The sequence below is a fragment of the Peromyscus eremicus genome, chromosome 1 (genome assembly GCF_949786415.1).
Source record: "Peromyscus eremicus chromosome 1, PerEre_H2_v1, whole genome shotgun sequence".
NCBI lineage: Eukaryota > Metazoa > Chordata > Mammalia > Rodentia > Cricetidae > Peromyscus > Peromyscus eremicus.
This window is the reverse complement of record NC_081416.1, coordinates 162187999-162213989: the sequence shown is the minus strand read 5'-3', so window position 1 is coordinate 162213989 and position 25991 is coordinate 162187999. Positions and strand designations below refer to the sequence as shown.

The window sequence follows — 25991 nt, the reverse complement described above, 5'->3', positions numbered from 1 at the left end:
TTTATCCACGGAGCCATCTCGACAGCCCTCTACCTTATTTTTTGAGACACGGTCTCTCATCACAATCACACACTTTAAGTGTGCACAGCTTACTGTGGGTCCCTGGTTTCTCAGTAAAGCTGTTCTAAAAACCATGACAGTCGAGTAACTGGTAAACGTGTCTCTTCACAGCAGTGATTCACTCAGTGTAGGCAAGAAAGATCCCTTTGAGCACTGAGGGAGCAGAGCACTGAGGGAGCCAGGAGCAAACGGGAAAAAACAGCGGGTGCAAAGGTCCCAGGGAGGAGCTGAGCTAGGAGGATGAGGTCAGGCGCTCCTTACCCCAGCCTCACCTGCGGCCAGTCCAGAAGTCCAGCTGTCATCTGACCTGTCTGGTTACAGTCATCATCGATGGCCTAGTAGGGAGAGAGAGAGGACTTTGTGGTAATGGCTGGGCTGGTGCCAGCCCACTTAGACTTCTTATCAATAACAGTGCTCAGCAGGCAAGACAGGATACTTAGGCTTTGCAAGCTGTTCTAGCAGGTCACATAGCACTCTAGCTACAGGAGATATGCATGTGAACATGTGTGGGTGAACCAATAAAACTTTATGGGCAAAACAGATGTTGCCTGGAGCCATAGATTGCTGATTGCTGGTCTAGAATGATTTCCTCCCTAGGACCAAGGAAATAAGCAGTCACTTATGCAGGGATATGGAGACCCCTGTGTAGTCATCCATTCACCTAACTTACAAGGCAGCCAGGATCTGTGGCAGACACAGCAGAAACCGGAAGGAACAAGAGCAAAGTCAGTAAAAGTATTCCACCCACTCTCCCCTCCTTACTCCACTGATTGGTTCAGGGGTGGGCACAGGACTCAAGCTGGAGCATGAAGTCTCGGTGTTCCTGCAGCTGCTAAATTCCAGGCTGCCAACACCTGGTACCAATGATACCTGGACCCCAACCCCATGAGGCCCTGTCTCTTTGGTTTGTTCTCTGATTCAGCACTTGGCCTCAGTTTACAGAATGCTGCTGTGACTCCTGGGCTTTGGTAATGTCTTCTATTACCTGATTTTCACAGTGCTGGCAGGACCCACATGACCAGCACCCATACTCTCTCCCCAAGGCTGGCCCAGTTTCCTGGAGCTCCTTCCCCCATCCCTAGGACCCCAGCTGTCTCTCCGGCTTCCTGTATCCTCTGCCTCTATGGCTCATTGATCTCCCACCTTCTCAGCACCCATCCATAATCCCTTTATCTCTCTCCTCCCCTCTGCCTGCGGCTCTTCCCATGCACCTCTTCTGCCCTCCTCCTGTGACACCATGAAGTGTATTATTTTTTAAAAGATTTATTTATTTTATGTACATGAGCGCTTTATCTGCATGTATGACTTTATACCCGAAGAGAGCATAAGATCCCACTGTAGACAGTTGTGAGCCACCACATGGTTGTTGGGAATTGAACTCAGGACCTCTGGATGAGCAGCCAGTGCTCGTAATTGCTGAGTCATCTCTCGAGCCTTTGTGAAAAAGGCAGCTCCCACAGGAAGGGCAGTGTCTCCGGGTCTCCAGAGCAGACAGGTCAAACAGTGGCAAGACTACCTCGGTGAGCCCCAGTACAGCCCAGTCATCACCTTGGTCCACCTTCTCCAAACTCCAGACCATTCATCCTGGCCCCAGAGGAGATCCTGCCCCTCTCCTGCTCACAGATCGGCTGTGGCTCCCTAGTGCCCTACAACAAACACACTCAAGTCTGTTTCAAGGCCAGGCCAGTCTCCTGAATTCCTACCCACATCTCCCCGATGTCTCAGCCCTTCATACACCAAGTGTCTGACTCTTCCTTCAGCATGTTCTTTGGTTATTTGCACTCCTGTGATAACACAGACCGTTATCAAGCCAGACTCAGCATATTCTTAACCTGGTACTGCCCCTGTACTGCCCCTGGCTTGGGCCAGGTCTCTGTCTCACCCATCAAACCAAAGCTTGCTGAACTCCAAACTTGTCCAGAAGCATCTTTCTGACACACAGTAGCTCATGTTGCAGCTCTTGTTCTGTCAGTGGAGATGGCAGGGTCCTGTGCTGCTTGACCGGGGTTGTGTCAACTGCCAGGCCTGAGCCTACTGCCCTGTGGTCTTACACCCACCCTAAGAAGGGCGAGGAGTGGGCAAGGGAAGGACTGGCACACCAACCTGCTTGCCCAGGAACAAAAGGTCCACCTTCTCCTTCTCGGCCAGCTTGGCGAGGACCCGGGCCACCTGCAAGGGGCCTAAGCTTTCTGCCTGTGCCACCGGCACCTCCACGTGGATGCCCCTGTCTGCACCCATGGCTAGAGCGGTACGGATGGTCTCCTGAAGAAGGCAGAGCAGTTAACGAGACATCTTTCATCACGCTCCTGATCAAATACCCCAGGCTCGGGCTCCTCCCTCAGACCCAGGGTCCAGGCCCCAGCCCTCCTCCTTCAGACCCAGGGGTTCAGATAGCTTTCTCCCCCAGACCGAGGCGTCAGACTTCAATCCTCTTCCCTCAGACCTAGGGGTTGAGGTCCCAGCCTCCTTGCTCACACTCAGGGTCCCCAAGCACCTGGCACTGGGAGGGGCCACAGCTGACAGCGATGACCTCCTTCACCAGCTTCTTCTCTTTCAGCCGCACAGCCTCCTCCACCGCAATCTCACAGAAAGGGTTCATGGAGTGCTTCACGCCATCGGTGACCACTCCAGACTTGTCAGGCTTTACCCGGATCTGTGTGGCAGACAGGGAAGACAAGCATCAGGGAGGGGCTCAAGGCCAGGGCCTTAGTGCTGACCTTGCACAGCTAGACGGGACAGCAGAGGTCCACAAAGGGCCAAGACCTTCTTGTCTCGCTAGGGTCATGGGTTCTAACCCATAGCCATTTAGAACTCACAGATGATGCCAGGCACCCTCTCATCTCTCATTCAGATTTTACTAAGCAGCAGGGCCATTTGTCATGGTTGTGTAGACTCTGTCTCTACTCTTGGCGTGTGTGTGTGTGTGTGTGTGTGTGTGTGTGTGTGTGTGTGTGTGTATGTGTGTACAGATGTGTATATTTATGGGAGAAAGTTTGTATGCTTCAGCCCCAGGAAATCCCAACACTAGAGTGGCTGAGGCAAGAGGTCCAGGAGCCCGAGGTCAGCCGTGAAGTGAGGTCAGCTCAAAACAAGCAGCCAAATTCAGTTTCACAGACCTAAACTCCGGACGTGGGGAGAGCGCTCCCTTTAGAGGCCCAGAGGAGACCGGGTTTATTAAATTTGTGTATTTTTAAACACTTGCTGCTCTGGCTGCTCTTCCAGAGCACTGGGGCACCACAACTGCTTGTAACTCCAACTCTAGGGGATCTGACGCCCCCTTCTGGCTGCTGCATGTACTGTACTCACATATAAACACACACATACATGTAATTAAAAATAAAAATCCTAATGCTGTTGTGTGTTTGTGTGTGCCTTCATGTGTGTCATGGGATGCACACAGAAATCGAAGGACAACTTCACTTCCTTCACCTCTAGTGCCAGGATTACAGGTGTGTGTCACTGGCTGCACCCGATACTGCCACCCACCCCAATAGATAAAAACCTTTGGAATCTATTAACTTAGCAGACCACTAGCTTCTGCCAATCCAAAGGCTAAGTATGTCATCATGTAGCATCTTAGGTTTATAGGAGAGCTTCCTCCATCTCAATGAACCTACCTCTCTGGTGTGGCCAGCAGTGTTTTTTAAACTTGCCTTGATCTATGACTTCATTCTGAAAAACTATGAAAACTTTATGAAACTGCCTCCACACTGGAAGATATAATCGGAGTAACACACCACAGTTAACAGCACTCACCGCATACTAGGCACTGTTCCAAGGACTATTTAACCTAACTCCCAACAGTCCACAGTGCTGGCACTTGCCAGTAGTATATGCTGAAAAGGCACATGTAAGCCACTGCGATGGTTCAGTAGATAAGGGTGCTTGCTGCCAAGCCTGACAACCTGAATTTCATCTCTGAGACCCACACAGTCGAGGAAGAGAAGTTGGCTTCTGGTATCCACAGTAGTGCTGTGGCATGTGCATGACCCCCCTTTGCCCCCCACACTAAATAAATGCAATAAAAATTAACTAACCCCCCCCCCCCCCCCGTAAAGTAGGCACTACCCTAAGTACCATTGTCAAGAGGAGGAGAATAAGGCTCAGAGTGGCTAATTAACTTCCTCAAAGTCACAGAGCCAAGAGTGGGCCCAGACAGCTGGTCTTGGAGTCCAGGCAAGAACCATTCTCCCTGGAACTGGAGAGAGGGCTCAGTGGTTAAGAACAACGGCTGTTCTTGCACAGGACTGGGGATCAGTTCCCAGCACTCACATGGTGGCTCACAACGATCTGTAATTTCAGTTCTAGGGGATCAGATGCCCTTTCCTGGCCTCCAAGAGCAGTGCATCTAAATACTGCACATAGCATATTTACAGGCAAACATTCTTACTCATAAAACAAAAATAATTTTTAAGGGACATTTTATCAGTGAGATGAACCATTCTGATGGCATGCCTGCAGCCTGAGACTGTTCCCACTGTGAACACGTCAGACACTCTTTCCCCCAGCACATTTCAAATTCCAGAACGGCAATAAGAAAAGGACACTTGTTACATGGTAGGAGTATGGAGGGGGTAGGGCCTCTGAAAACTGATTTTCAGCAAGGGATCACAGAAGGCCTCAGAGAAGGTATGAGACCGGGCGATGCTGGGAACAGAGGTGAGGCAGGCCTGGTCCAGCTGGCAAGGAGTTGCCAATCTGAAAATGGAGGTGCAGGTGGCACACTGGGGTAAACAGAGGACCACAATATACTATGGAAAGGGATTACAGAAGAAGACCAGAAATGGCAAGGGGGAGCCCCAGGAGGGACATAGATGACTGCACCAAAGAGCCAAGGGTTCCCAAAACCAGTCCAAGAAAGTGGGACTTTGTACTGAGAGTGCTGGGGAGCCACAGAACACTGGGAAGGGCAAGATGGGGCCAGTCCTGCATGTAGGAAATCCCCAAGGCTGGATGAGAAAGGGCTGGAGTGGGGGGGCCAAGATCCAGGGGGCAGGCTGGAGCTAGGTGAAACAGGAGCTAATGGGCTAGGGCCTGGAGCCTGGGGCTGGAAAGGAAACAATAGTGTATTAGGGTCGGGGTTGAGAAATGACAGTCCACGGGAGGTTGGGAGTTAGGAGAAAAAATGGTGCCTAAGTCTGGCCCAAGTGATCAGTTAGCTGGCAAGGTCTGACTCACTGACTTGCTTTAAGGGAGTACCGGCAGGCGCTCGATATGAAGTTCGAAGCCCTGCACAGTGTGGGAGGGAAGTGCCACTGACCCTGACGACAGCAGAGTGGCAGGTACCATGCCGTGTTCACCTTTCAGCTCTCAGTTCTCACTGGTATACCATAAATGACATGGGCCATACTCTGCACCAGGAGGTGCTGAGGTTAGAGCTGATTCGAAGTGGTGAGGATGCCGGGTGTGGTGCTGCAGGCCATGCATGGAAGCCAGTGAGAGGACAGAGAGTCTGAGGCCAGCCTGGGCGACGAAACATCTCAGAATAAAACAGAGAGACCCAGGCATGGCAGTACACACTTGTAATCCCAGCACTCAGGATGTGGAGGCAGGAGGATCAGGAGTTCAAGGTCATCCTCGACATTATAGTGAAGTTCAGGCCAACCTGGACTAAATAAGACTGTCTCTAGGGCTAGACAGCTCAGCAGTTAAGAACACTTGGTGCTCTTCTAAAGGACCCAGGTTCAGTTCCCAACACCCCATCAGGCAGCTCACAATCACCTGTAACTCCGACTTCAGGGGCTCTGATGCCCTATTCTGGCTTTCAAAGGCACCTATACTTATGTGCACATATCCACACACACAGACATAATTAAAAATAAAATCAGGGCCCGGAGAGATGGCTCAGGGGTTAAGAGCACTGGCTGCTCTTCCAGAGGACCTGGGTACAATTCCCAGCACCCACATGGCAGCTCATAACTGTCTGTAAATTCCAGCTCCAAGGTGTTCAACACCCTCACCCATGCATGCATGCAGGCAAAACACCAATGCACATAAAATAAGAATAAATAAATCGTTTAAAATGTTAAATAAAAAGACCCTGTCTCTAATAATAATAATAATTTTAAAAATAAAACAGAAAAAGGACTGGAACTATAGCTCAAGGGTACAGCACTTGCCTGCCATAGCATCTGAAAGGTCCTGGGTTTGAGTCCCCGTCAATACACACACACACCACAGACAGACAGTCAGACACACACACACACACACAACCACAGACAGTCAGACAGACACACACACCCCACAGACAGACAGTAAGACAGACAGACACACACACACACACACACCACAGACAGTCAGACACACACACACACACAACCACAGTCAGACAGACACACACACACTCCACAGACAGACAGTAAGACAGACAGACAGACACACACACACACACACCACAGACAGTCAGACACACACACACACAACCACAGACAGTCAGACAGACACACACACCACAGACAGACAGTCAGACAGACACACACACACACCACAGACACACACACACACCACAGACAGACAGTCAGACAGACACACACACACCACAGACAGACACAGACACAGACACACACACACACACACACACACACACACACACACACACACACACTAAATAAATGGTGATAGTTGAGTCCCAGGAACCCATATGTGTCTCAATAAGTAAGTCTGGAAGTATCATCTCTGTCACGGGCTGCTAGAAGCATCCCCAAGCCAACCTGTTTTCTCTCTGGCAAACAGGCAGAGAGCCAGACTTGCTTGCACTTCTGACTCTTGCTGCTTACTCAGCTGGGGGATCTGGCTAGTAACAAGGCCTCCACAGGCCTGTTTCCTTCTCTATCTTATGGGATTAAGAGTACAGAAGATGTAAATGGATTAATCTCTGCACAGGACTTGTGTCTGCTGGTGCTTTGTACCAATTCAGGGTCTGCTGTTAGGGTCACGTCTGAGTCTGCCTCCTGTATCCTCCCTTATTATTCATCCTCAGTGGGGGTGTGGGGATGGTGGTATTAATGTCAATGTTGTAGCTAGTTTTCACCTATCTCAGAGGTCTCTTGGGTCTCAGTCCCTGTGCTTGGAATGCTAGGAAATTTGAAGGACTCAGAGGGGGACTCCCAGTATGATAGAGACAGACAGACATGAACTGCCACCATCTTTTTCATTTCAGGTTAGGCCAAGCATTGAGAGAGACTGGCCTGAGAACCAGTCTGATTCAATGCTGCCTATACCAGCTTCTTTCTGAGAAGAGGCCAGGACCTCAGGGATCCAGCCCTAAAACCTCTCATGGAAATGAAACATCAGATTGTCTCAAAGTCAAACTGTAGCTGGCGCCTTTGAACTTGCTTTTCCAGCAAACACGAGTCTCCTTCCCTTTCTAGCTAAAGAATTTCCTCAAGCATCCCGTGGTTATGTGGGTGAGGCAGTTTCTGAGTTCCATGGAACCAGATGGCTCCCCATGTGGGGTACTTGCAGAGCAGGTAATGCAGCCTGGAAAGTGGTAAGTGACTGAATCGCAGGTCCCACATATAAGTCTCTATTCTGCTTCTCCCTTGCTAAGTGACTTTATGCCTCAGTTTCCCCATGTGTTAAATAGGGACTATGACTCCTCCAGCCCACAGTTACCAAGGGACTGAGGAGGAGGGAAGCAGGGTCGCGACCCAAGAGGGATCTGACTGTCAGAAACGCACAGCCCTTGATCTTTGCTCCAGGATCAAAGGGCAACAGAAATTGAGAAGGATCGCCCATGCGGGATATGCTCCTGATCCTGGAAGCTCATAGCTGCGGTCTCAAGGTGCTGGGACAGAGTCGGGGTGGGGAAAGTCACCTTGACAGCGAAGTCGATGACCCTCTTGACAGCCACAAGCGCGCGCAGCTCCGCCATGTTCCTGCAGCAGTCACTGGTGGGGTCCGGTTGCAGCTAAACCGGACCTCAGGTCACGCCAGCCCCGTATCTGTCTCTACGCCTGCGCGCCGCACCTCCAACCAATCAATCTCCGCACAGTCCAGAGGAAACCAATGGGAAGCGGAACTCAGGGAGCGAGGCGGGATCCAGGGCGGGCCGATGGGTGGAGGGGGCGTGGCGTGGAAGTAGGGGAAAGGGCATTTCAGTGAGTGAAATTTGCTGGGACTTGTTCGTCCTAGCCCTCCCCCTCTCCCCCGCACGTCTGTTGTCCCCACCTCTGTGGTTCACATCCAGATTCCCCCCATCTCCAGCATTCCAAGTCACCGTGTCTGTGTTCCCACGCCCGCGGCCCCCTCGCTTGCTTGCCTCCGCGTTCTTTCTGCAGATTCCCTCCACATCTATGCATCTACACTTTGCTCCCCTGTGACTCCCCCGTGTCCGCTCGTCCCCTGCCCCCTCGTCCCCTACGACTCCCCGTGTCGGCTAATCCTCATACTCTCTCCCTTCGTCCACGTCTCCCGTGACCCCCACCCCGGGTCCATTCCATGTCCCAGTATCCATGTCTTCGCTCCCACCGACCCACATTCCTCCGGATCTCTTTTACTCTACAGGTCCCCACATCCGTGTCCCCGTTGTCTTCAAGCCTATCCACGTTCAGCAGAAAAGCACGCAGGATCGGAACTAGAAACAATTCCTTTATTCTGCCCCAGTCAGGCCGCATTCACAGGCATACTGGGAACCCGCTGATAGCTTCGGTGCTCTGCATGATCATGTCCGCCAGCAGAAAGCAGAAGCCTGGCAGGAGGGGAGTGCAGAGCCGGGGGAGGAAGGTGGGCCCTGGGGCGGATGACCTGGCCTGCCTGGGGACTAGGGATGGGGGCTCCAAGGGCGTCTCCACCGGGTGTGCTGGAATCTGGAGTGCAGGTGTTGGGGAGTCCCTGGAAGTCATTGTGGGCTTTCCTGGGAGAACAGGTGACTGGGAAGTTTCTGGGGTGGGGAGTCCTCTAGAGGGGTAGTCTCCACCCTCTTCCCCTTGGGCTGGTTACCCGCAAGAAACGAGAAGGGTAAAGCCAGCCATCCGAAAAAGTAGGACCAGGAGAAGAAGACTTCCGGCTTCCAGGCATTCTTTGCAGTGTATCCAGCCAATGCAATCAGCAGCAAGAGCCCTGGGCCACGCCCACCAGTCAGGTGAGCGGGACCAGGTGGGGCTGCACCCAAGCCCGCCCCTATTGCCTAGGCCACGCCCTTCAGGACGGCCTCTGGCTGGTCGAAAAGCAGCCCATCTACTCTTGGGCTCCACCTTCGTGGACTTCTCCCCCTGCCCTCCTGTTTTCTTTTCTTGCTTTTTATTAAAAATAGATTCTTCCCTTATACAATACATCCTGACCAGTTTTCTCTCCCTACACTCCTCCTAGCTTCTCTGTATCTTCCCCCTCCCCCAGATCCACTTCCCTCTGTTTCCTCTTCAGAAAAGAGCAGGCCTTCAGGAGACCACAGCCAGGGCAAGGCAACCCAGTGGGAAGAAAAGAGTCCCAAGAGCAGGCAAAAGAGTTAGAGATACACCCACTTCTCCCACTGTTAGGAGTCTATCATTCCTGTACTGGACTCCTCCACTTCATCCTTCAGCCATGTCCTTCCATTTCTAACCACATCAGTCAACCTCTCTTGGCCCACTCCTTCAGGATCGCCATCACCACCACCCACTCTCCGACATGGGTATGGCTGCCTTCTCACCGCTGAGAAAAAGTAAGACAATGGCATTCTGGCTACGCAGTGACTCGCCCTCTTGGCACCGAATCCTCATCCCCAACCCCAAAGATATGATACTGAAGGTTGCTGCCAATACCATGCACGCTGCGGTCACCGCCAGGGTGTCTGTAGAGACAGGGTAGCATCAATTGGGCACCCTGCCATGTTGAAAGAGCAACCTTGAGCTCTTCTGGCCACCCTCCTCCCGCCACACACTGTGCATCTAGAGCTCAGCTGTTTCGGGGTGTCTATATGGGGACCGATGAGGACACGTAGGGAGAAGGCAGCGAGACAGGTCTGGGGAGGAAGAGCCTTGGTGGTGGAGGACAGCTGGATCTGAGCCTGGGGTGGAAGGGCACAGCTGGAGCTGGGGGTAGGGGTGGACTCTGGAGTGTGGTCTGATATAGGGGCAGGTGAGGGTCTCACTCTGGCAGGGAATGTTGGAGCAGATGCCATGGCTACACTCCTGCCACAGGCCACTGTGGCCTCCCTGTTGTCGGATCCAGTAGTTGGTAGCAGTGGACAGTATTGTGAGGATGCTGGTCAAGAGATTAAGCAAATTGCCTCCAGTCTGAAGGCTCCTCTTCACCCCCATGCCAAGGAAGCAGCTGCCAAGGACATCAAGGTGGGACCAGCTCATACCCCTGACTGTGGGGGAGGCTCCTCCACTTCAGAAGGCCTCCCTCCCCAAGCACTCCTGCCTGGTGACCTCAAGATCCCCAACACTAGTCACATGGTGGCTCAAACCTGTAACCCTAGCACCAAGGAGGCTGAGGCAAGAGACTGAAAGTCCAAGGCAGTCCTGGACCACATAATGAATCCAAGTGGACTACAGTGTGAGATTAAAACAAACAACAAGCAAACAAAAACAGGAGCTAGAAGTGTAGCTCAGTGGTAGAGTGCTTGCCTGGCGTACACAAAGCCCTCCCTAGGTCCCATTCCCTAGTGTGGTATAAACTAAGCATAGTGAGGGACACCTGTCTTCCCAGCACTTGGGGGATAGTGATGGGGGATCAGAGGTACAAGGTCATTTTTCAGAACATAATGAATGTAAAGCCAGCCTGGGCTACGTGAGACTCTATCTCAAACAAAACAAACAAACAAAAAGGATCCCATAATCTCCCATCACCCCATGTTCCTGGCCCCTTCCTCAACCTCCTTCCCTAAGAACTTATGACTTCCTCTAAGTCCTAGTGGCCTTTAAGACATCCTCCCTGGAAGCCACACCCCCACGCCCTCCACACCCCCATGCCCTGATCTTTGCTTCGGGCCTCATAGCTCAGTGCCTGTCCTCCAGGGACTGCCCACCTCAGACGAACGCCCCTATACAGGCCCCTGTTGGCTCAGTGCCATTCCCACCCTACCCCTACACATATACACCCCAGAAAATGACTCACAGCCTGGTCCCCTGGGACAGACAGCCCACAGTATGGGGGAGGGAGGGTGGCTCTCTGTGAGGCAGCAGAGATTCCAGAACTCTCTCCTAGTAGCCATTTAAAGGGATACCCTCCCCCAGAAGCATATTCATTTTCTATCTCTGTTCTTTTGGAATTTTTTGGTTTTGTTTGTTTGTTTCTGAGACAGGGTCTCACCATGTAGCTCTGACTATCCTGAAACTCACTGTGTAGATCATTCTGACCTCAAACACACAGAAATTTGCCTGCCTCTGCCTCCCAAGTGCTGGGATCAAAGGCAGGTGCCACTATACTCAGCAGGATTGTTGTTTTCAAACCATATGAGCAGCCCAGGTCTGACCTTGAACTTCTGATTCTTCTGCCTCTACCTCCCTGGTGGTGGGATTATAGGCTTGAACTGCCATTCCTAGCTTTTGTTCTGTTCTGAGGCAGAGTCTCACTAGGTAGTCCTTAGCTGTTCTAGAACTCACCATGTAGGCCAGGCTGATCTCAAACATGTAGCAGTCCTCCAGCCTCAGGCTCCCAAGTGCAGGGAGGGCTTTCTGAGCTGTCATTCTGTTAAGAGAGCCTCTGGAGCTAGGCTCAGAAGTTGAGTTCAGGTCCCAAGGTGGCTCATATCCAAAGGGACTTCAGTTCCAAGGGATCCAATGCCTCTGGCCTCCATTGGGCACCTGCACTCACATGCACATAACCCACACAGAGACACATGCGTACACATAATTAAAAATAACAATTTACTTATAAAAATTTAAAAATTAATTTTTTTTTTTTTAAAAAAGAGGAAGCTGGAAGCTGGGCTCGGTTGCTTCTGTCTGCAATCCTAGCACTTAGGAAGATGAAGCAGGAGGATTACTTTCAGTTTTGAGGTGAGCTTGAGCTATGTGTGAGTTTCAGGCCAGCTAAGCTCCTGTCTCAAAAAGAAAAGGAGCAGGGTTGGAGGAAGGACAGATGATGCAGGAAGGAAGAAAGGGAGAGAGGAGGAAAGGAAGGAAAGAGAGAAGGAGCAGCTTCAAAGCTACAGCTGTTGCGTGGCTGATGAAGTTGTTCTAAAAGCTCTCTTCCTTTACTGTCATGGTACCCCATAAGCTCTCCTGGTCCCCAGTTCTCTGTCTGTGCAGGCAGGCCTTGCCCCTTTCTCCACTCCCCTGGTAAATGCTCATCTCCTCTGGGTGCCATCATAAGCCTCTCTCCAAGGGAGCCTTCCTCTCCCCAAGGATAGCGACCCTGACGATCTGAGAGAGCACCCAAAATGCCACCTCTAGCCCCAGGTTCCTCCTCTGATCGCCAGATAGCCTCACCTGCTGCTAGCTCGCCTCTATGGCCACTCAACCACATTGCCACCGAGATCACGGGCGTGGAATTGAACTTGTTGCAGCTCTGCTGTCTCACTCACTTTGTCAGACCAGAGCCTCAGGTGCGTCCCTTGCTTCCCTTGTGCCTTTGACCCCGGGTCTGTCCTTCCTACCTGCTCTCCAGCCTTCCAGTCTCACCCCAGGTCACTTGAGGGAGACCTATCTCTCTCTCACACACACACACATTTGGCACAGCTTTTCCCCTTGCACAGTTATTGCCCAATTTGCCACCATTCTCATAAAGCTAGCTGTGGCAATAGAGGCCCGGCTCCCATCTGCTTCTCTGTCATCATTTACCACCACCGCCACATTCGACATTCTAGACACAAATCACCTTCCATACCCTTTCCATGTCTCCGTCTTTGGGCACCTCTGCCTGGATTGCATATCCCTGTACTAATGAATATATGTCATCATAATATTTCAGAGGGTAAGGCAGGAGGATTGCTGTGAATTCAAGGACTGCCTTGTCTCAAAAGGTATAAGAGAGCTGGGACTGTAGCATGGTGGTTAAGGGTTTTCCTTATTTGAAGGAGGTCCTGTGTTCCATTTTCTATGCTAAACCAAAAGAATAGTTACTAAATGTCATCTCTGGTTTTAAAAAAATAATGCCTGGGTTTAGTCTTCCTCCCACATCCTCGGGCTGTGGCTGTCATCTGGCTGGTGTCAAATGCTAGTGGTTAGGTCTTGTTTGTGATATGTGTCAGTGGCCTCAGAGTGGGCTCACAGAGAGAAAAGGAAATATCTAGTAAAATGGAGTCCATTGGGGGAAGAAAAGAGAAAGAAACTGAGAGAAAGAAAAGCACTTAAAGAGAGGAGAGACACAGGGAAACTGTCCACACAGGCCGGAACACACTTCAGGTGGACAGGTCTGCATGGCTCTCCCGCTCCCTGAGGGCTTCTCTGGTTACTCACCATAAGGCTCATGTATGGTTGACTTAGGTGCTAAGGATGGAACTTGGACCTCATTCATGCTCAGCAAGTCTCTACGGCTGAGCCACAATACCTGCCCTCGTTTTATTTTTTGCCTTGAGGCAGGGTCTCCCTAAGGTGCCTAGGCCAGCCTTGAACTCACTGTGTATCCCAGGCAGGCTTTGAAGTTGTGATACTCCTTGCTCCGGCCTCCTGAGCAGCTGGGATGGTGGGCCTGGTTTATGTCCTGACTGAATTGATCTTGGAACAATTAGATCTCAGAAGGTTTTTATTGAATGTGTGAAGAAACCAACGAAAGGTAAGGCACGGTGGGAGGGCAGAGACAGACTCCTGCGTTTCTTCTGTAGCTCCTGAGAGGACAAGGCTCCAAGCATCCTGCTGATCCTGCTGTCTTGCCTTCTGTTCACAGAGTTTCATACCCAGCCCGGTGGGTTCTACAGTGAGCACCCAGGCTCAGGCAGCCTGGTGTGGAGACGGAGGTGGGAGAGGAGATTAAGAACTTGAGTGGCCTGCACTGCCCTGCCCCACACCCCAGCAGGGTCCTCCCCGGGGAGGTGGGCTGCATAGTCACCTGCACAGAGGAAGAGGACAGAGGACACCCAGCCCAGGTAAAAGGACCAGAAGAAGAATGTCTGGACCTGGGGAGACGGAGTCTGGCTCCATCTATGACTGGTGTACACTGCCATGGCCACTATTATGGAGAGCGCTGAGGACAAGAACAAGAGAGAGCTGACTTGGTCACTGCAGGACTCACCAGCTCTCGTGTGCTAGTGCAGCCCAGTTCCCATTCATACCTGCAGCAAAAGCCGTGACGGTTGAGACCAGAGGGCCACGGCCTGGGGCAGACAGGGCTGGATGGTAAGACAGAATCAGGAAGCCCACAGACACCAGGCTCCACAGGGTGGCCAGGATACAGAAGCTCTGTGTCACGTGGATATAACCTAATGCAAGAGGAGACTTCTGGGTGTCTGTCCCCTCTGGCCATTCCCACCACCCAGAGCTCATTGTACTTTACCTGCTACTTGGATCCCGTGTGTCGTTGGCCAGAGGCCCGAGTGGGAAGAGTAGTTGGGGCCTGTGGCCACTATCCAGAAGTCAGTGCTCAGAGCAATCAGAGTAGAAATCAGGCCCAGGGAGCCAGCAAGCAGAGCCAGGGACCGGCAGGGCTCCATGGACACAGCTCTGGGTTTCCACTTCTTAGGGGATGAGGACACAGATAACCCAGACTATTGGTCTTAGAGACAGAAAAAGGATGTGCACCCAGACTCTCAGGTCCTCTGAGCTAGAGAAGCAGCCAGCAAGCAGTCACTTTGGTTGGGAGTCCTCTGTAGCCTCAGGCCTGGCATCTGACTCTTCTCACACACCCCCTTCCTGCGTGACTTCCCCGCCCCTCTTGGATTGGCTCCTCTCTTCCTGTGTGGTGGGGGAGGGCCCTGCTGATGTCTTTACTCGCTGGCTGTTCTGGGGGTGTCCACCTTCCGTGGTCTAGGCAGTGGTTTAGACTGTTGTCACAGGTTCTGGAGACAACAGAGAGGGTTTCCTGGAAGACCTTAGGGAGGGGTTTGGGGGGCCCAGAGGTGGGAGATGGACTAGTCATACTAGGGTGTGAATTAATTCAAAAGGGAGATGTGGCTGAGGGGACAGTTATGTCACACTTTCCTGTGGTTTTGCGCTTCGCTCCTACTCTAGCACTAGAGTTACCAACAGTAAAGGGGTGGTGGGCTCAAAATACCAGTTCCACGGGAGGAAGGACTTCATGGGAAGAGAGAGTCCATGTTCCTAGTTAAGCTTCTGTCCAGGACAGACAGGATTCCAAAAAGCTAAAGGAGGGGAAGCCCTTCCAACATCCTCATCTCACACATATAGTGAGAAGTCACCCCACCTGCGTGGGCCCTCCAGCATGAGTGTCTTATCACCGAGATGAGGGTGTCTGGGGAATGGAAACCAAGTGACAATTCAGGGTCTTCTGCCTCTGTCCTCCGGTAGTGGTCAACACCTTCTCTACAGGGAAGCACAAAATGTATATGTCATCTCTTAATATGGTAATGACATAGGCCTGTCTTCCCAGCACTCAAGAGATCTGAGGCAGGAGGATCTTGAGTTTAAGGCCAGCCTGGGCTACATGAGACCTTGTCTTTCCAAAAGCATAAAATAAAATAGAGAAGGGGACAAAGTTGTGCTGTCCCTGGTGAAGGGCCCATTCACGGAGGGAAGGGGAGATAAGGAATTGCCTGGAGCTTAAGTGAGTGGGGAGCAGGGACGCTAGGTTTTTATAGATCAATTTGTTATTCGGTTATCCCACATATCCATCTCTAGACATTAAACCGTGGCTATTTCTGAGGCAGGGACCCATTTATCTTGTTCCCATCCCTATAGAACTGAAGTAGAGAGGCCACCATATCAGAACACACCTGTTCCCCGACCACCACTCTAGCCCGATTCTCTCCAAACAAGCCCTGTGAGGACTCACACTTTGGTAGTTTCACATCAGTTTTATTAAATCCCAAAATGTCTCTCTAAAAGAGTTGCCATTTTTCTACCACCCCTCGGGACAGGTGGAGGTTCACATCTCAACTCCCTCCCACCTGACCCACAGAGGACAGAGGGATCAGGGGCTCCCCTGTCTAGAATCCAGGACTGAGCCCCCTCATTCCCTCAGGAGCCCGGATTTCCAGCCCCTGGGTCCTCCCCTTCTTCTTCAGTGCCCTCATTGTAACTTTCAGCTGCAAGGTTTTCTGCAAGGCTCAGCGTGGTGTGGATAGGCGCCGACACTCATGCATCCGGTAGGCACACATGTAGAAAATTCCTGTGTGGACAGAATCTGTTGATACCCAAAACTCTTTGGGCCTACCTTTCCATCCCAAGAGACTTCCCATTTTCTCCCTCCCTTAGGGTCACCAGTCCCCAGACCCCTTAGCTCCTTAGATCTGTGTAGGATACCTTGTCAACTCACCCTCTGAGGTTGCTCACCTTGCCCCAGATTTCAACCTTCCCACCCCTCTGCCTCAGTACCTGCAAAGAAGGTCATGAGCAGGGCCACCCAGCCCAGGATGTAAGACCATGAAAAGCGCCAGTCCCCAAAGCGGCGGCCGAGGAAACTGACGGTGACTCCGGTGTAGATGGCCAAGGCCAACAGGACAAAAAGAGCTGGGGAGAGAGCATGGGGTGAGACCGAGTGGGATAAGAGAGTTGGAGATAAGGAAGAGGGGAGGTTGATGGGGGTGGGGACAGTAGTGACAGTGAAGGGGATATGGGGTTCAGTGGGGGATGGGATTGGGTGAGGATAAGGCTGGGAAGCACAGTAAAGCATTTGACAGTTCCTTTTCTCTGGATTCTGGAAGGGGAACTAAATCCTTGCAGCGTTCTGAGTTAGAGAGTGTCTTAATTACTCTAAAGAGCTCCTTGGATCACTCTAGAGTTTGTATGAACTAACATGTGGCTTAGGTTGCCCATCAGAAACATCCACCAGGGGACTGGAGGCTGTGGTGGTTTGAATAAGAAGGGCCCCCATAGGCTCGTATTTTTTAGTACTTAGTCATCAGGGAGTGGCACTATTTGAAAGGATTAGAAGGATTGGGAGGTGTGGTCTTGTTGGAGGAAATGTGTCACTGGGGGTGGGCTTTGAGGTTTCAAAAACCCACTCCAAGCCCAGACTGTTTCCCTCTTGGCCAGTGGATCAGTATGTAGCTCTCAGATACTTCTCCAGCACAGTGAATGCCAACATTCTCCCTACCATGAAGATAATGAACTAAATCTCTGAAACTGTAAGCAAGCCCCAATTAAATGTTTTCCTTTATAACAGTTGCTGTGGTCATGGTCTCTCTTCACAGCAATGACTAAGGTAGAAGATTATTAAGACCCTGAGCCTGAAAGCACTGCCTCTGGGACAGGGGGAGCTGGAGGTTAGACAAAGTCATGGGCAGTGAGTCCATCTGTGATGTTGGTCTTCAGTGCCAGCTCTACTGGATTTAGAATCACCTAGGACACATACACACACGCTTTGTGTGTGTGTGTGTGTGTGTGTGTGTGTGTGTGTGTGTGTGTGTGTTTCCAGATAAGTTATTTCATTTATGTGTGTGTGCCACAGCACTTGTAAGGAGGTCAGAGAACAATCTGTAGGAGTCTGTTCTCTCTTTCTCTGAGTTTATGGGGACATAGACTCAGTTTGCCAGCCCCTCCAGAGCATTTTTGTTAAGGTGGAATATACACCCTGAATGTGGACAGCAGTATCTCATGGGCTGGGGTCCTGGACAGAGTAAAGAATAAGAAAGTGAGCTGAGTACCAGCTGTCATCTCTGTTTCCTAACTGTGGATGCAATATGACCAGCTGCCTCATGTTTCTGTCATCGTGATTTCTTTGCCACGATGGTCTGTGCCCTCAAACTGAGAGCCAAACATACCTTCCTGCCTTCATTAAGTTGTTTCTTGTTAAGTATTTGGTCATAGCAATGAGAAATGCCACTAATGCACTATTCATCTCCTGTGGAATGAAATTCTGACAGGATCCACCCTATGTGTCTTCTTAGTTGGTCCTGTGTTGAATGTCTATAAAGACTGTCACTTAAGTGTAAATTTTTTTTTTTTTTTTTTTTTTTTTGGTTTTTCGAGACAGGGTTTCTCTGTGTAGCTTTGCGCCTTTCCTGGGACTCACTTGGTAGCCCAGGCTGCCCTCGAACTCACAGAGATCCGCCAGGCTCTGCCTCCCGAGTGCTGGGATTAAAGGCGTGCGCCACCACCGCCCGGCTTAAGTGTAAATATTTTTTAAGTTTTATGGGGTGTTAGTTAGTATTAGAATCCCTGCCTAGAATCCCTTAGTGAGGGGCTAAGAGTGTGGTTCAGTGGTAGAGCTCCTGCCTATCATGCCCCAGTGAGGGGCTGGTGCTCAGTGGTAGAGTCTCTGCCTAGAATTCTCCAGTAAGAAGCTAAGAGTGGTAGAATGTCTTAGTGTGTGTAAGTTCCTGAGATTTTATTCTCATCACCAGGACAAGAGAGAGAAAGGAAAGAAGGGAGGGAGGAAGGGATTGCCTCTAACTAAAAAGCAGAGTTAAAAGCAAAGAAGTCAGTGGGGCTGGGTCTAGGGATGAGCGAGGGAACAGAGTGGAGAGTAACAGGAAGTGGGTGTTGGGCTGGGGCTGAGGAGCTGGAAAATTTGGGTGGGGAAGGAAGGGTGGGCTCACTCACTGGAGGCAAAAAACATGATGCCGGCAGAGAAGGGCCTGGAGAGGCGGGTGAAGGTGGACTGCTGTGCAAAGGCTAGGACACCCATGATGATGCCCGAGGTGGCACACAGGGCAGACAGGATCATGAAAGCCCGGGTGGCATTCCAATATGCTGTGGGGACACATCACAGTCACTCCTGGGCCACTACCTCTGGGATCACTGTGCCTTGTTTTTCTCCATGTATCTGACTCAGCTCTTCCCTCTTTTGACATAGCATACTCATCCTCCAAAGGCCCAGCTCTCACAACCTCTTCTGGTGAGTGTTGTTCTGATCCTGGGCGCTATCCTCACACTCTGCTCTGGGTTCTGTCTCTAGCTTGACTTCTCCTCGAGGAAGGGACTGGCTTGGTTCTTGCTGTGAACACCCCCAGCATTAAGTGTGGCTTACACATAGGTCTTGTGAAATGTTTATTGAGTGAATGTTTCCCCATATGCTCTTGACCATAATCTCTATCTTCTGATCCTTTCCAGTTCATCCATTATACTTCCCTGCATCCAAAAAGTCCTGTTCTTTTGCTTTAACTGTATTTGTGGTGTCTGGAAAGACCAGGGCTGGCTACTTTACTCTTTGTTGCATCCCTGGCCCCTGACACCTATCTGGCACATGATAGGTGTTTAGTAACAAGTTTTGAGACCCAGTCTCTTATAGCCCACTCTTCTTGTTCTTAAAGTCATGATGTAGCTAAGGTTGACCTTGAATTCCTGACTCTCCTGTCTCTACCTTCCAAGTGCTGAATTACAGGTTTGAGATACCACATTTTGCTCTGTTTTTGAGACAGGCTCTTGCTACATAGTCCAGGCTGTCCTGGAAGTGTGGGTCCTCCTGGGACTCCTGAGTTCTTGAATTGTAGGTGTGTACCACCCTATCTGCCTCTGTCCAGTCCTTACAGGCAACTCAACTGCCTGTTGGCACTCCTGGGATATGGAAGGAGGCTGACCTATGAAAAGTGCTTGGGCTAGGTAAGCACTTAGTAGGTTTAGCTTATTTTTGTTGTTTTCAGGAATAAAACTCAGTAATTATTAATATACTGTATAAAATCTTGTGCAGTGTAACATGATGTATTATGATATATCAGCTTATATACTGTATTGTATGATACGTGAAACAAAACATTAAATATTATGAAATTCTCATGCTATAGAGAATATATTATGTAGACTAGAGCATATGATTCATTATTATTATATATTCATACCTTATGTATACTATGTAATATACTTCTCCATGTTACACTTCTTTCATCGTGTGTGTGTGTGTGTGTGTGTGTGTGTGTGTGTGTGTGTGTGTGTGTATACATGTTTGTGTCTGTGTCTGTTTGTGTGGGTGCATGTGTATGTGCATATTGAGATCCAAGGTTGACCTTGGGTGTTGTTCCTCAGGAGTTGTCCACCTTGGTTTTTTTTTTTTTTTTTTTGGTTTTTTTTTCGAGACAGGGTTTCTCTGTGTAGCTTTGCGCCTTTCCTGGAACTCACTTGGTAGCCCAGGCTGGCCTCGAACTCACAGAGATCCGCCTGGCTCTGCCTCCCGAGTGCTGGGATTAAAGGCGTGCGCCACCACCGCCCGGCCCACCTTGGTTTTTGAAATGAGGTTGCTCACTGGCTTGGAGTTCACCAAGTAGGCTGAGCTAGCTGGCCAGTAAACCTCGGGGATCTACATCTCTCTCTGTTGCTTCAGGGTTAGAATTCATGTACCCTTTATTTGTTTGTTTGGATGACGGGCAATCCTCTTGCCTCAGCCTCCTGATTCTGGAATTATAGATGTAAGCTACCATGCCTGGCCAGCCGGCCAGCCAACCTGCTTGTCTGTCTATTGGCCTGTCTGTCTACCTACGTCTGGTGATTTGAATGAGAATAAACCCCATAGGCTCCTATATTTAAATGTTTGGTCCCCAGTTAGTGGAACTGTTTAGGAAGGATTAGGAGGTGTGGCCTTGTTGGGAGGAGGTGTGTCACTAGGAGTGTACTTTGAGGTTTCTAAAGTCCATGCCAGGCCTAGTCTCTCTCTCCTCCCCCACTCTCTTTCCCTCCTTCCCTCCTGCTTGTGGATTAAGAGGTGATCTCTCAGCTACTGCTGCAGCACCATGCCTGCCTGGCTGCTGCCATGCTCCCCATCATGATGGTCATGGACTCTAACACATTGAAACTGTAAGCCCCAATCAACTCTTTCTTCTATAAGTTTCCTTGGTCATGGTGTTTTGTCATGGCAATAGAAGAGTAACTAAGATACTTCCTACTTATCTATCCATCCACTCACCCTATCCTATCTATCATCTAGCTTGTCCTATCCTTCCTATCTATCCATCTATCTATTCTATCCATCATTTTCTACATGATTTATACATTTATCCACCCTTCCCATCATATAGCCTATCCTGTCTATCCATCCATTCTATCCATCATATTTCTTTTTTTGTTTACCTTTTGTTTTTTTTCTTTTTTTTTTATTCATTTTACATACCAACCACAGATTTCCCCTCTCATCCCTCCTCCTGCCCCCCCATGCATTCCCTCCCATCCCTCATCCCCTCCTCCAACAAGGTAAGTTCTCCCATGGGGGGGGGGCAGCTAAGCCTGGTACATTCAGTTGAGGCAGGACCAAGCCCCTCCCCGATTTATCATGGGTGAGCAAGGTGTCCTACCATAGGTAACACCAGGGATAGATCCTGATCACACTCCCAGGGGCTCCTCAAACAGTCCCAGCTACACAACTGTCTCCCGTATGCAGAGGGTCTAGTCCAGTCCCATGTAAGTTCCACAGTGGAGTGGGAGAGCAATGAAAAAGATATCTTGATAGAAGGAGACATTATGGGGTAAGGGGGAAACCTGGTGCTAGGGAAATTCCCAGGAATCCACAAAGATGACCCCAGATTAGATTAATAGCAACAATGATGAGGATGCCTGAACTGGCCTACCCTGGTAATCAGATTGGTGAATACTCTAACTGTCATCATAGAGACTTCATCCAGTAACTCACGGAAGCAGATGCAGAGACCACAACCATGCACCTGGCCGAGCTCTGAGAGTCCAGTTGAAGAGAGGGAAGAGGGGTTACATGAGCAAGGGGGGGTCAAGATCATGATGGGTAACCAAGCTCAAAGGAACTCATAAACTTTATCCATCATATTTCTATCCTATCCTATCCATCCATCCATCCATCCATCCATCCATCCATCCATCCATCCATCCACTCTATCATCTTTCCTTCCTATCTATCTATCTATCTATCTATCTATCTTATCTATCACCTATCTCTATCTATCTATCTATCTATCTATCTATCTATCTATCTATCTATCTATCATCTATTCTTTGTCCATTCACCTATCTACCCATCATCTCTATATCATATATATATATATGAGATATACATATATCTCATCAGTCAGTCAGCCACCTATTCATCCATCCATGTATCCATCCATCTATAGGTACATGGCTTGGTACACAGTAGATAGCAAAAAGTCTTTCATCTGGCATGAGGTCATCAACAGCCTCTTGTGGTCCCTGTCCCTAACACTGTTTATTGGCTTATAGCATTTGTTTGTTGTTTTTTGAGACAGGGTCAAACTATGCAGCCTAAAACTCACAATCCTCCTGTTGCCACATCCCAAATGCTAAGATTATATGCATATGCTACCATACCCAGCTCAAAGCAGATATTTGTAAGATACTGTTCTGACAACCCCAGTTTCATTGCTGCATCCGACACCATTTTGTGTGGGAAAACGCCGCCCCATTAACCTAACCACTAAACCTTACACCCTGTCCCTGCAACTAGGAAACAACCACAGATCCCAAGTCCGTTCCACCTCCTGTTGAGTACCCTAGTGCCAGTGCATCCGCCCCTCGGGGCCACCATACTTTCTCTTAGAATGTCAGGAATGATGGCTGTGAGGCTGTGCTCTGGGGGAGGGCTAGACCTCAGCACCACTCAAACCCTGGCCTCAAGGCTCACCGATGCTCTCCGTCTGCAGGAAGCACTTGCTGCCCAGGCAGTAACGCCACAGGCCCTGGTGTGCGAAAGACCCCGACAGCCGGTACTGCATCCAGTGGTCCGTTGCTGTGGCTACCACCAACAGGATGGTCCCCACCCAGGCACAGAAGAGGCCGCCACCCATGAAGCTGTACATGGTGATCTGTGGAGAGGGGAGAGCTGAGGTTATGAGTGGGTATCCTGGGCCTGAGAGAGGAGGGGGTTCTGGACCCCTGGGTTTGAGAGGAAGGCTAGGGAACAGACCTATGGGCCTAAGGAAGGGGACGAGGGATGGAGACTGGACTCTTGGGTCTGAGGGAGGAGGGCAGGTGCCTGGACCCCTCGGTCTGAGGGAAGAAGGCTGGGAATCTAGGTTCTTCATTCCCGATAGGAAGATGTTCATGAGCCTCAATTCTTGGCTCTTGGAGAGCAAGGACTAGAGCAGGGATTCAAGTCCCCAGGAGAGAAGGGCCTGGGATCCTGGACTTCTCAGGTAAGGGGCTGCAGGTCTCATGCTCATACCTACCTGAGTGGCGGAGTCTGTTCTGAGCCCTCCTTCTGCCGTAGCCCCTCTGTGGAGACTGAGCCGCCAAGCCAGGTTGCTGGCATCTCTGCCTCGTGGTTTCCCCAAATCCCTTAAGCCTCCCCACACAATGGCTGCATGGCCCAGCAGCTTCCAGCAGGCAGAAACACAGTGGCAGCAGAGGCCTCAATGGAATTTGCTGAAACAGGGGACATGGGGGCCCCATCAGCCTCTGTCTGTGACCCTCCCCATCTCGCAGGCTTTACTACCAGTCCCCACTCTGGGGAGCCTGAGCCTCGCAGGAAGCATGGCCCACACAAAAGAGATAGATAGAGCAGAGACCTTTTATTGTTCAACTTGGGCTTCCCAGCCCGAGGGACAGGAAACAGCAATGGCGGGGCTGGATACAGGTGTCTGGACAGGTCAAGTCAAGGGGTTCCTTGTGGGGTAGGATGAAGGGCTTGTCAGAGTTGGGCTGGGGCTGGGGTTGAAGATGCTGTAACATGAAGGTGAATATGAAGGTGGTATGAGATGAGGAGAATACGAAAAGAGGACCAGGAAGAGGGGACTTGGAAGGCTGAGATAGGAGGATCGCAAGTTCAAGGCCAGCTTGGACACTTGGTGAGACCCTTTCTCAAGATAAAAATAAAAGAGGATTGCAGTTTAGTTCAGTGTTTGACTGCCATTCGGGAGGCTAGTACTGAAAAAAACAGCAAATAAACAGACTAGGAATGAACATGGGTCAGAACTGAAGGCCAAGAGGGGTGTGGGGAAGGGTGGGGAAATGGGCTGACTGTGGAATGGAGAGAGGAACGGCTTTGGGGTGATGCTTTGGTCTGGAAGTGTGGTTGGAGCAGCCTGGGGGCATTGAGAATAAACTGGGATAGTAGCTGGGGTTGGGTTGCTAAGTCAGGTTTAGGCTTTACAAGGTGATCTGCAGGAGGCCTGCAGAGGCTGTGGTTTGGAGACCCGGGAGGTTGTAGAGATGATATTTCTTGACGGTACCTCTGAAGGATTAAGAACACTGTAAGCTCTGGGTAGCCCTGGGCGGCCAAGTACTGGGTGCTCTTCGGGGTCCTAGTAGTCTGTCTCCCAGTCTTCAGACAAAGGTGCTGGAGGCAGGTGTGGCTCCGGTCCTCCAGCTTCCTTCTGCTCCTCCTGGGATGGTGGTGTCGCTGGTTGGGTCTTGGGGCCAGCCCCAGGGCCTCTTCCCATGCTCCTCTCCAGCTCTTTGGCTCTCCCAGGGCTCCATCGTGACTGGCCCCGGCCCCTACCCCTGCCCCGGGAAGGCCTGCGCTCAATCGCACAGCCCCCACGGGCCTGGTCCCATCTCCTGGGAGGCCTCCTGACTGTGTCTGGTGCCATGTGGAACGGCTGGGCAGAGCAGGAGCAAGGGGGTAAGGACTGTTGGAAGTTGTAGGTCCCCAGGAGGGCACTATGTAGGAGGTAGGATAGAGTGTCCAGGCGGATGGGGACAGTGACAGAAGCCAGTTGCTCGGGGAGCCCCAGGTGGGCTGGGTCTAGGGTGCTCATAAGTGAGGGTGCCAGGGCTGGGGTGGCTGAATCAGGCCATGCCTCAGTCCCGGCTAACGGCAGAGAAAGGTTGTCCCTAGAAAGATAAATAAGGCCGGTCAGTCCATCAACTACCTGGTACCTTTGCACTGTCCCCGTATCCAACACCTCAGTTCCAATTCCCAGCTCTAAGTGTCTAAGGCTTAACTTTGTAATTAATTATTTTACTTATTTATTTTGAGACAAGGTCTCATGTAGCCAGGCTAGTCTCATACTCTGCTCTGAAGCCGAGGATGGCCTTGAACTTCTGTCCCTTTTGCTTCCATATCTGGAAGTATCTTGCTCAACAGTTGGCCACCAAAGTCCTCCAGAGAGTTCCTAGGTCATAATACCTGAGTCTGTCTGTTTGGTTTTTAAATGGTACTTTCAGTTCAAGCCACTCCTGGCTCTAATATTCCCTGTCCCCTCTCCTTCACAAGGCTCTTTCCTGGAAGGTTTTTAATCTCACTCACCCATTGCACGAAGCCTTATCTTTTCGCTCTTCCATCTTCTCTACGCGTCTGAAATCTTTTCTAGATCCTTCTGGGGCTTTAACAGGAAGGGGAGGGGCAAAAGAAGAAACGGCAAGGCCCATAGAAGCATGCAGCTCTGGGGCGGGGCTAGCGGGCTGCAAGGAGCTGCCATTGGGCAGCCTCGAATATCCTCCCACCTAGATAGAACTGTCACTCATTTAGACCTGGGGACCCAGGCCAGCTCTCCAACCCCCAACACTTGCTTGAACCTATGGGTCTAGACCACAGGTCTCCTCATTCAGACTCAGGGGTCCAGGCTCCAGCCCTCAGATCCTCACCCTCCTCGCTTAGATCCACGGGTTCAGACCCAGCCTCCTCCCATAGACCCAAGGGATCCAGGCGAAGACCCACATGTCTCCCTCTGTATTTATACAGTTGCCTTCAGGCTGTTATTAAGAATTGCTGTGATTTTTAGACTGAGGACCCTAGGTCATGGTAAACTTAGGCATCCTGGGGGTGGATTCTGTTACATGTGACCGAAGTTTGCCTAGCCTCTTTACTTCGGTTTCCACGTTTTAGAATGGGGCTAATGTTATTGGTTCTGGTGAGACTTCTATGACATCTCTTGACAGTATGTGTGCAAAGCTGTAAACACTGTCTTAGGTGCTATTATGGGTCTATAATCTCTAAGGTCATTCAGAGATTCACCAGTCTGGCCATTAATAAATTTTAAACAAAGAAGAGGCTAGAGGCTTTTATTCAGATACTGGTGCGAGGTCTACACCCAGCACTCGGGATTCCCAAAAACAGCCCGCCACATGAGTCAGGGGTTTATAACGTCAAGGAAC

General features: G+C 50.6%; 5 protein-coding genes across 6 annotated transcripts in view; all 5 read right to left on the bottom strand.

Moving 5' to 3' along the window:
* Positions 1–8012, bottom strand: part of Etfb (electron transfer flavoprotein subunit beta) — an 11016-nt gene extending 3004 nt beyond the window's left edge. Inside the window, exons 1-4 of the mRNA XM_059253406.1 lie at positions 7877–8012; positions 2555–2713; positions 2164–2322; positions 333–395 (exon numbers count right to left, since the gene is read on the bottom strand). Coding sequence (XP_059109389.1) covers positions 333–395; positions 2164–2322; positions 2555–2713; positions 7877–7933 — 438 coding nt within the window. The 5' untranslated portion in view covers positions 7934–8012. The remainder of the gene's footprint in view (positions 1–332; positions 396–2163; positions 2323–2554; positions 2714–7876) is intronic.
* A 617-nt stretch (positions 8013–8629) lies between these two features.
* Cldnd2 (claudin domain containing 2) lies at positions 8630–11161 on the bottom strand. 2 transcript variants are annotated; one of them, XM_059253405.1, is made up of 5 exons: positions 11101–11161; positions 10130–10311; positions 9689–9829; positions 9001–9120; positions 8630–8749 (listed from the first exon to the last, which is right to left on the bottom strand). In XM_059253405.1, the coding sequence occupies exons 2-5, from the start codon at positions 10296–10298 to the stop codon at positions 8676–8678; spliced, it is 504 nt and encodes a 167-aa protein (XP_059109388.1). In that variant the 5' UTR covers positions 10299–10311; positions 11101–11161; the 3' UTR covers positions 8630–8675. The 2 variants fall into 2 exon arrangements, with proteins under 2 accessions (XP_059109388.1, XP_059109387.1); XM_059253404.1 differs by lacking the exon at positions 8630–8749 and having other exon boundaries at positions 8801–9120.
* Positions 11162–13720: 2559 nt separating this feature from the next.
* Nkg7 (natural killer cell granule protein 7) lies at positions 13721–14695 on the bottom strand. The gene is made up of 4 exons (XM_059253403.1): positions 14419–14695; positions 14198–14344; positions 13975–14109; positions 13721–13865 (listed from the first exon to the last, which is right to left on the bottom strand). Exons 1-4 carry the CDS (start codon positions 14573–14575, stop codon positions 13807–13809), a joined length of 498 nt encoding a protein of 165 aa, XP_059109386.1. The 5' UTR covers positions 14576–14695; the 3' UTR covers positions 13721–13806.
* Positions 14696–16147: 1452 nt separating this feature from the next.
* On the bottom strand, positions 16148–22753 carry Lim2 (lens intrinsic membrane protein 2). The gene is made up of 4 exons (XM_059253402.1): positions 22579–22753; positions 18585–18734; positions 16416–16550; positions 16148–16209 (listed from the first exon to the last, which is right to left on the bottom strand). Exons 1-4 carry the CDS (start codon positions 22751–22753, stop codon positions 16148–16150), a joined length of 522 nt encoding a protein of 173 aa, XP_059109385.1.
* Positions 22754–23445: 692 nt separating this feature from the next.
* On the bottom strand, positions 23446–25240 carry C1H19orf84 (chromosome 1 C19orf84 homolog). The gene is made up of 2 exons (XM_059253401.1): positions 25144–25240; positions 23446–24728 (listed from the first exon to the last, which is right to left on the bottom strand). Exons 1-2 carry the CDS (start codon positions 25176–25178, stop codon positions 24197–24199), a joined length of 567 nt encoding a protein of 188 aa, XP_059109384.1. The 5' UTR covers positions 25179–25240; the 3' UTR covers positions 23446–24196.
* Positions 25241–25991: the final 751 nt, after the last annotated feature.